Here is a 9833-nt window from a genome sequence, read left to right as displayed (position 1 = left end):
TGCAGAAAATGGATGGATGGATGAATTTGAACCATATGAAAATGTATTAATGAAATTGGAGATATTTTTTTTATTCTCTTTGGTTTCCATTTCCATAAATCTGTTTTCATTGAGGTTTGCACCTCTCCAGGCTCTAGAAGTCATCCTCCCTTTCCAAACCATCCTCCAAGAGGAGCTCAGGTATAATTTTTCCGCAGCATTGCATATTGGGTCACGTTGCGAAATCCGGATATCACGCAGCAAGTCAAGGCATTTCGGGAGATCCTCATGGCGCTGGCCGGAGACCACAGACCAGTGGTGAGGTCATAGTACTCCACGTGGTTGGTGGTTGAGACGCCGCTGTAACCACCGGCAACAAAGAGGCGATCCTCCACCACTTCAATGCCAAAGTTGCTTCGGGGGCACTGCATGGAGGGCAACAAGATCCAGTTGTTGGTTTGTGGGTTGTAAGCTTCGGCGCTAGCCAGGCGGTCATCACCGTCATATCCGCCGACCTTCATGAGGGAAAAGGGAAGAATTTTGGATGGATTTTAAATAAAAGGGAGACGCTAGAGTTTATAAAACTACACTTACTGCGTAAACGTAGTCAGCACAGCCAATGACGCCAATGCCACTGCGACGGCTGTTCATGGGGGCGATCACTGTCCATTCATTGGTCTCTGGGCTGTAATACTCTGCTGTTTGCAAGAACTCATTTCCATTAAAACCTCCGCAAATGTACACCTGGAACCAAAGGGGGAAATTATGATGGAGTGAATGAAAGCAAGAGGTCTTAAACGTTCTGAGTTCAGAACAACCATGTGTTCCTCTGGATGTGGAATATGATTTAAAGGTAATGTATTTTGGCTATTTACACCTCCATAGAGTGACTCCCTAACATGGACTTACTATCAAAGTGTCAATTTCATTTAAAAAAAACCTTGGTTTTGTCACACTAGTGTCCAGAAAAGGCCCCTCTGACAGCTACTTCTGTTTGGCCCAGTTTTGCATCTGCTTTGTCCATATTTGGCTAAGACCGCCCCCTTTCCTCTGATTGGTTGTAGAAGACGAACTTGTGAGAGCACATGTTTGTTTTGTTGACTGCATTGACGCGGAAGCAGAAAGGGAATGCAGAGATCATTGCTAGTGTCGTAGATAAGCTTGAGAAATTCCAATGACATGCTTTCAAGGCCTGTTGGCAGAAAAATGTCTGGACCTCAGAATGCGTGGATGATTTTAATTCTTATTTCACATAGAGACAATATTACATCCCAAATACTAGAAAAAGTTGTTTTGGCAAAATACGTTGCCTCAAAAATGGGCCTATTTTTTTCGGAAAAGTTATTGTGATAACAAATTCATATTTTTTAGGGAGAAATTTTTTTCAAGACATGAAAATAAAGCCGTATTTGGTGAAGAAAGTAGTTTTCTTAGAATAGGAAGAGTTTTGGCGGCACGGTGGTCATCTGGTTAGAACGTCTGCCACACAGTTCTGAGGACCGGGGTTCAATCCCCGGCCCCGCTTGTGTGGAGTTTGCATGTTCTGACCCTGCCTGGGTGGGCACTCCGGTTTCCTCCCACATCCCAAAAACATGCATGGTAGGTTAATTGACAACTCTAAATTGCCCGTAGGTGTAAATATGAGTGCAAATGGTTGTTTGTTTATATGTGCCCTGCGATTGGCTGGCTGGCTGGCAACCAGTTCAGGGTGTACCCCGCCTCCTGCCTGATGATAGCTGGGATAGGCTCCAGCACGCACGCGACCCTAGTGAGGAGAAGCGGCTCAGAAAATGGATGGATGGATGGATGGATAGGAAGGTTTTTCACAAAGACATAATACTATGATATTAAAGTCAGTTTAACGAGGTAAGAAAGTCATTTAAATGTCAATGTGAAACTGAGTTTCAAAAATACAACCTTCATAATATTACACCTTTTATTCTAAAAAAATAGGACTACATTCTCAAGAGAAATGTGCCTTTTGTTGTCAAAAAATAGGACTTTCAACATTCCTAAACACCTTTTGTCCTAATAATAAAATGACTTTATTTATGCAACGATGTCAAATTATTTTGATTATACATCAAAATTATATCAGTTTTAAAAAACTATTGGGTGTTTTTATGTTCAGACCAAAGCTATGTCGTATATACACTAAACAAAAATAAAACCAGTCAGTATCTGATGTGACCACCATTTGCCGCATGTAGCGCAACACATCTCCTACACATAGAGTTGATCAGATTGTTGATTGTGGCCTGTGGAATGTTGGTCCACTCTTCAATGGCTGTGCGAAGTTGCTGGATATTGACAGGAACTCGAACAAGGTGTCGTATATGCCGATCCAGAGCATCCCAAACAGGCTCAATGTGTGTCATGTCCGGGGAGTATGCTGGCCATGCAAGATTTGGGATGTTTTCAGCTTCCAGGAATTGTGTGTCCTTGCAACATTATTATTATCATGCTGCAACATGAGGTCGTGGATGAATGGCACAACAATGGGCCTCAGGATCTCGTCACGGTATCTCTGTGCATTCAAAATGTCATCAATAAAATGCACCTGTGTTCGTCGCCCATAACATACGGCTGCTCATACCATAACCCCACCGGCACCATGGGTAAATGGCCTTTTGTGTATGTAGAAAAAGTTTTGGCTCTTGGAGTCCAGCTCACGAGTACCAGTTCAGAGAACCCACCCTTTTTGGAGTCCTTAGAGGGGGTCCTGGAGAGCGCGGGGGTGCTGGAGAGCGCTCCGGTTGGGGACTCCATAGTTCTGCTGGGGGACTTCAATGCTCACGTGGGCAATGACAGTGAGACCTGGAAGGGCGTGATTGAGAGGAACGGCTCCCCCGATCAGAACCCGAGCAGTGTTCTGTTATTGGACTTGGACTGTGCTCATCACGGATGGTCCATAACGAACACCAAGTTCAAGCATAAGGGTGTCCACACGTGCACTTTGCACCAGGACACCCCAGGTCGAAGTTCGATGATCGACTTTGTGGTCGTGTCACAGGACTGCCATTGGACACTCGAGTGAAGAGAGGGGCGCAGCTGTCCACTGATCACCACCTAGTGGTGAGTTGGCTCCGATGGTTGGGGAAGATGCTGGTACGACGTGGCAGACCCAAACATATTGTGAGGGTCTGCTCGGAACGTCTGTCAGAATCCCACGTCAGAAGGAGGCGGGGGAAATCGAGTCCGAGTGGACAATGTTCCACGCCTCCATTGCTGAGGCGGCCGACCGCAGCTGTGGCCGTAAGGTGGTCGATGCCTTTTGTGGCGGAAATCCCCAAACCCGTTGGTGGACACCAACGGTGAAGGATGCAGTCAAGTAGAAGAACGAGTCCTATCGGGCCTTTTTGGCCTGTGGGACTCCTGAGGCAGCTGATGGGTACTGGCTGGCCAAGCGGAATGCAGCTTATGTGGTCGCTGAAGCAAAAACCCGGGTATGGGAGGAGTTCGGTGAGGTCATGGAGAAAGACTTCCAGACGGCATCGAGGAAATTCTGGTCCACCATCCGGCGTCTCAGGAGGGGGAAGCAGTGCACCATCAACACTGTGTATAGTGGGGATGGGGCCCTGCTGACCTCGACTCGGACGTTGTGAGTCGGTGGGGAGAATATTCGAAGAACTCCTCAATTCAACCGACTCACCTTCCCATGAGGAAGCAGAGTCTGGTTTCTCTGAGGCGGGCACTCCTATCTCTGGGGTTGAGGTCACCGAGATGGTTAAAAAGCTCCTCTTTGGCAAGGCCTTGGTGGTGGATGAGATTCGCCCAGAGTTCCTAAAGGTTGTGAATGCTGTGGGGCTGTCCTGGTTGACATGGCTCTGCAACATTGCGTGGACATCGGGGATGCTGCCTCTGGATTGGCAGAATGGGGTGGTGGTCCCCTTTTTTAAGAAGGGGGACCAGAGGATGTGTTCCAACTACAGGGGGATCACACTCCTTAGCCTCCCTGGTAAGGTCTATTCAGCGGTGCTGGAGAGTAGGGTCCGTCGGGACTTCGAATCTCAGATTCAGGAGGAGCAGTGTGGTTTTCGTCCTGCCGTGGAACAGTGGACCAGCTCTACAACCTCGGCAGGGTCCTCGAGGGAGCATGGGCGTTCGCCCAACCAGTCTACATGTGTTTTGTGGACTTGGAGAAAGCGTTCGACCGTGTCCCCCGGGGAGTCCTGTGGGGAGTGCTTCGGGAGTATGGGGTCCCTGTACGACCAGTATCAGATTTTGGTCCGCATTGCCGACAGTAAATCGGACTCGTTTCCAGTGAGGGTTGGACTCCGCCAAGGCTGCCCTTTGTCGCCGATTCTGTTCATAACTTTTATGGACAGAATTTCTAGGCGCAGCCGAGACGTAGCGGGGGTCCGGTTTGGTGGCGTCAGTATTGCATCTCTGCCTTTTGCAGATGATGTGGTTCTGTTGGCTTCATCAAGCCGTGATCTCCAATTCTCGGTTCGCAGCCGAGTGTGAAGCGGCTGGGATGCGAATCAGCACCTCCAAATCTGAGACCATGATCTTCAGGCGGAAAAAGGTGGCGTGCCCTCTCCGGGTCGGGGATGAGTTTCCTCCGCAGAATGTCCGGGCTCTCTCTTAGAGATAGGGTGAGAAGCTCGGTCATCCGGGACGAGATGATACGAGAGTAGAGCCGCTGCTCCTCCACATTGAGAGGAGCCAGATGAGGTGGCTGGGGCATCTGATTCGGATGCCTCCCGGACACCTCCCTGGTGAGGTGTTCCGGGAACGTCCCACCGGGGGGAGACCCCGGGGACGACCCAGGACACGCTGGAGAGACTATGTCTCTCGGCTGGCCTCGGAATGCCTCGGGATCCCCCCGGAAGAGCCGGATGAAGTGGCTGGGGAAAGGGAAGTCTGGGCATCCCTGCTAAAGCTACTGCACCTGTGACTCGACCTCAGAAAAGTGGTAGAAAATGGATGGATAGATGGATGGATGAAACATAATTTATTACAAATCATTTTGCAATCCCAGAAGTTATAGCTCAGCCCAGCTTGACAACCACAAACAAAACTAATATTTCAGTTCTACACCTACCTTGTCATTGAGGACTGTGCAACTGGCGTTGCTCCTGTGTTCCTGCATGCTGGCGATAAGGATCCACTGGTTGGTCTCGGGCGTGTAGCACTCCGCAGTCTTAAGTCGCACGCGCCCGTCGTAGCCTCCTATTGCGTAGATACAGCCCTTTAGCACCGCCACACTCACATAGCATCGACGGGAGTGCATGGGGGCCACTTCCTGCCAGGTGCGTGCGTTCAAGTCAAAACAGCTGACGGTGTTGTAGTGTTCGGCCCCATCAAATCCTCCGACACAGTAGATGGAGTTGTTGAGAAAGACAGCACCGCAGTACGCTCGGGGGTGCTGCATGTGGTCCACCAGGTAGTCCCAACAGTCAGCTTGCACGTCATACGCCTCAATGAGGTGCGTAGGATTGGCGTCACTCCAGCCGCCAATCGCCAGCAGGATGCCAGAAGGCAGTCGTGGGCGGGCCACCAGGTTGCAGTACCCAGACACAGAGTAGGCTTTCATTTGTCGCATAACTCGGGCAGCAAAGGCCACCATCTCCAGGCATTTTCTGCTGTTCTGCACGAGGTCATTGGTCAGCACACTGATGGTGATGAACTCCTGACTGGTCAAAGCTAGACGGACCTAGACGGCGGCAGGAAGAGAAAGGCACACAGATTACTTTTGTGAATGTCTAGAGGCAGAGGTGTCTAAAGTATAGCCATTTGCAGCCTGCAGCCGGTTGTTTAAGCGGCCCGGGGCATAAACTAAAATCAACAATTGACATGTCCTGCGTCGTTTGCCTGCACTGTAACACACTACACTGGGTGGCGAGGCAAGAGAAGAGAAGTAGTTTGTTCTCATCTCACACATTACCTGGGTAATGTGCAAGTACGGGTTTTGAAACCTTTCATTGGGTGCGACACCCCTTAGGAAGCCTTTTGAGCATTTATTCAATATCCGACTAGAGAGCTGAATTGTCTTACTGATGAACACAAAGAACATACTAATACTTGGACCTTAAGTTGGATATTGGGGATATGGAATAAATGCTCAAATTGCTTACCATGGGCCCCTGACTACTACTACTAATGCTGCTACTACTACTACTACTACTATTATTACTACTACGACTACTCCGACTACTACTACTACTAATAATTATAATAATAGTAATAATAATAACTGTTACATATAGAGCTTTTCTAGATTTGCAAAATTACAAAGAAATATCCATCCATTTTCTGAGCCGCTTCTCCTCACTAGGGTCGCGGGCGTGCTGGAGCCTATCCCAGCTGTCATCGGGCAGGAGACGGGGTACACCCTGAACTGGTTGCCAGCCAATCGCAGGGCACATAGAAACAAACAACCATTTGCACTCACAGTCATGCCTACGGGCAATTTAGAGTCTCCAATTAATGCATGTTTTTGGGATGTGGGAGGAAACCGGAGTGCCCGGAGAAAACCCACGCAGGCACGGGGAGAACATGCAAACTCCACACAGGCGGGGCCGGGGATTGAACCCGGCTCCTCAGAACTGTGAGGCTGACGCTCTAACCAGTCGGCCACCGTGCCGCACAAGAAATATTTGCAACTAAATGAACCTAAAACTAAAAACCTAAAGACGATTCAGTTACTGCAGCAAATAGTGTAAATTGCAATTGTTTGCTACATATCACGTCAAATTGCTCTTGTTTTGGTTCCGAATGTGGAGATGTGATTAGCTGCTGTTCAGTTCAGGTGCGAATCAATTGTAATGGCATACAACACCTGAATCTCAATATAAAAATACTTTCAGGTAAAATATTTTTTGTTCAGTCTCGGCCCTGTATCAGTCCGCGGCCCGGTGATTGGAGACCAGTGCTGAAACACTTCCTTTCTACAACAATTTTGAAAACCAGAAATGAATGTCGACTTACTTTGGCCAGGAGCACCGCCATGTTTTTACCTCGCTCCCCAGGAGCATGTGCGATCCATTGGAGGATGGCCTCGTAAACGGTGTTCTCCTTCACAATCAGGTCATCTCTGTCCAGGATCTTGCAGAAGTCCTGGAAGGAGAGTTGTTGTAACTCAAATGAGCTCGTGACAGCCTCAAAGTGGTATAAGATGTACTGGTAGGCATTTAGCTGCAGCTCTGGGGCATGGCAATTCTTAGAGAACTGCCAGATGCTGATGCAGCTCTCTGGGCAGAGCTGCTCTGTTAGAAATGCACAGCAGGTCTGAATGATGCCTGTTATGTTGAACTTATCTGCTGCTATCAACAAGTCCTTTACGTTATCCTCTGACACAGACACAGAGCCAGTGTATGCAAAGTCAATGAGAAGCTGCATTAAGGGTGGTGTCAGACCCTGTATGACATAGATCTTCTGGTCTGGTGTTGACCCATGCTGGAAAAGCTCTCTGAACATCAGAAACAGGTTATATTCAACACGTGTTCAATTTTGTGTACTCATGGTATCGCTTTCTCTGACCGTAGATCAACTCACAAAAAGTACAGGCTGCTGTTGCAAAGGATTATCTTGTGGATGTGAAACTCAACTTTATCAACTATGATGACTGCATCACTGAGTTCTCTTGTCAGACGCAGTTCATTGTAAACAGAGCCAGACTTGTATGAAAATGCACCATTGCAACTCATCTTGATCGTGTTGCCATTTCTTATAACACCTTTTGCTTCTGCTCAATCCTTGCAGGAGTATAACAGGAACTTTGCCATAACATCATGGTGGCATTCTGTGTCAAAAGACATCGTTGACATCAACGACGACATCATTCACATCATCAAAGTGTCACTTCTTTAATTATAAAGAAAACTATGGTGGGTTCAAGTTTTCTAACCCAAGACCGTAACAGATCGGATTTCTACGAGTGGCGTGATGAAGACTCATGAAGCTTTCCTGACAGATATCTTAATAGCTTATATTACCAATCGCTCGAAAAAGTTTAGAATCAAGTTTAAAAGAATTCTGGTGGCTTCCATTAAAAAAGTAGAAGTAAACGACTACTACTAGTTATCTGGTAAACTCAAATGAAGTGGGTTTAGTGGGACCTTTTCACAGGATCTAGCTTAACACTGAGAGACTTTTAAGAACTGAATGTCATGAACGGAACAGAGGATAGGACCCAAAAATGCCCGACTCCAAAACAAATGCACAGTTTCAAAAAAAGAGGTTTAATATACGGGCAGAGGTTGGTACAAAGGCAGGCAATCCAAAAAAGGCAACAGTATCCAAAAACATGAGGAAAAAAGCCGAGGTCGATAATCGGAACAGGGTCTAGTCTCACTGTGAGTCTTTGACGTGGAAACAAGGAATGCTGGAACGCGACGACAAGGTACAATGAACTGACGACGAGAAAGAATGACACGAGGTTAAATGCAAGGTGTAATTAGGGTGAACGAGGCACAGGTGGTGAAGATGCTCTTAGGAGCAGGTGTGTATGAAACAGGGGGAAGACAAAAACCCATGAACACACACACATGACAGTGCACCTCCCTCCCACCCCCTCCCCCTGGCCGGCCCCGGAGCCCCTGGATGCGCAACGTGGAAGTCCCGAATGAGCGAGTCATCCACGATAAACGCAGCCGGCACCCATGAATGTTCCTCAGGCCGTAGCCCTTCCAGTCCACCAGAAATTTAAACACCCTCCCCCTCTGACGAGACGACGACAGCCGCTTCACAGAGAAGACAGGGCCCCCATCCACAAGCCGGGGGGGAGGAGGGGGCCTGGAGGGCGGGACTAGAGGGGACTCCCGGGCTGGCTTGAATAGGCTGTCGTGAAAAGCAGGGTGGACCCGCATCGACCTTGGGAGCCTAAGCTTCACGGTGACAGGGTTGATGATCTTTGTGATGGGGAAGGGCCCAACGAACCTGGGAGCGAGCTTCTTTGACTATATGTTTGGTAGAGAGCCAAACTCCCTGACCCACTTTGTAGTTCGGGGCCGGTGTCCTCCGATGGTCAGCAGCGGTTTTATAGGACCGTCCCTGGCGCAGCAGCATCTGGCGGGCTCGCTCCCAGGTCCTCCTGGAGCGTCTCACCAAGGTCAATGCCGCTGGAACTGTGGACTCTGGGGCTATGGCAGGAAATAGAGATGGTTGGTAACCATGCACAACGTGAAAAGGCGATAGACCAGTGGATGCAGAGGGGAGGGAATTGTGAGAGAATTCAACCCAAACCAGTTTCTGAGACCAGAATTGCGGCTCCTGTGAAGCGAGACATCGGAGCCCAGTCTCCAGGTCCTGGTTAAGCCTCTCGGTTTGGCCGTTGGTTTCAGAGTGAAACCCAGTTGACAGACTGACGGTAGCACCTATGAGATTGCAAAACTCCTTCCAAAATTGTGAAATTAATTGGGGACCCCTATCGGATACCACATTCTTGGGGAAACCATGGAACTTGAATACCTGGTGTATCATTAACTCGGCAGTGTCTTTAGCTGAGGGGAGTTTCGGGAGTGCAATGAAGTGTGTCATTTTAGAGAACCTGTCCACGACCAAGGACGTTGTGGTATTGGCAGGGGTCGCAACTCCCCAGAAGGACATTTACGAGAGGACTTGTTAGCAGCACATACCTGGCAAGCATTGATATAATTGGTAACATACCTTCTAACATTGGGCCACCAAAAGCGCTGGTCGACCACAGATTGAGTCTTGGCAATGCCTGGGTGACATACAGTACGGTTAGTCTGAGCCCAGTGGATGACTCTTCCCCTTAAGGTCGGAACCACATAAAGCCTGTTTTCAGGGCAATTTTCTGGGCTAAGAGTGTTCTCCAGAGCCTCCTTTACCGCAGTCTCAATGTCCCAAAGAAAAGCAGAAACAAAACATGACTTGGGCGAAATGGT

The 9833-nt window shown here is 48.6% G+C and overlaps 1 protein-coding gene across 1 annotated transcript; it reads right to left on the bottom strand.

The window, feature by feature from the left end:
* Window positions 1-7631, bottom strand: LOC133489064 (kelch-like protein 10). Its single transcript, XM_061797758.1, has 5 exons — window positions 7480-7631; window positions 6913-7393; window positions 5027-5638; window positions 574-723; window positions 1-494 (listed from the first exon to the last, which is right to left on the bottom strand). Exons 1-5 carry the CDS (start codon window positions 7629-7631, stop codon window positions 177-179), a joined length of 1713 nt encoding a protein of 570 aa, XP_061653742.1. The 3' UTR covers window positions 1-176.
* Between the last annotated feature and the right edge of the window lie 2202 nt (window positions 7632-9833).

Source organism: Phyllopteryx taeniolatus, chromosome 14, assembly GCF_024500385.1.
Source record: "Phyllopteryx taeniolatus isolate TA_2022b chromosome 14, UOR_Ptae_1.2, whole genome shotgun sequence".
Lineage (NCBI taxonomy): Eukaryota > Metazoa > Chordata > Actinopteri > Syngnathiformes > Syngnathidae > Phyllopteryx > Phyllopteryx taeniolatus.
This window is presented reverse-complemented; position numbering and strand designations above follow the sequence as displayed.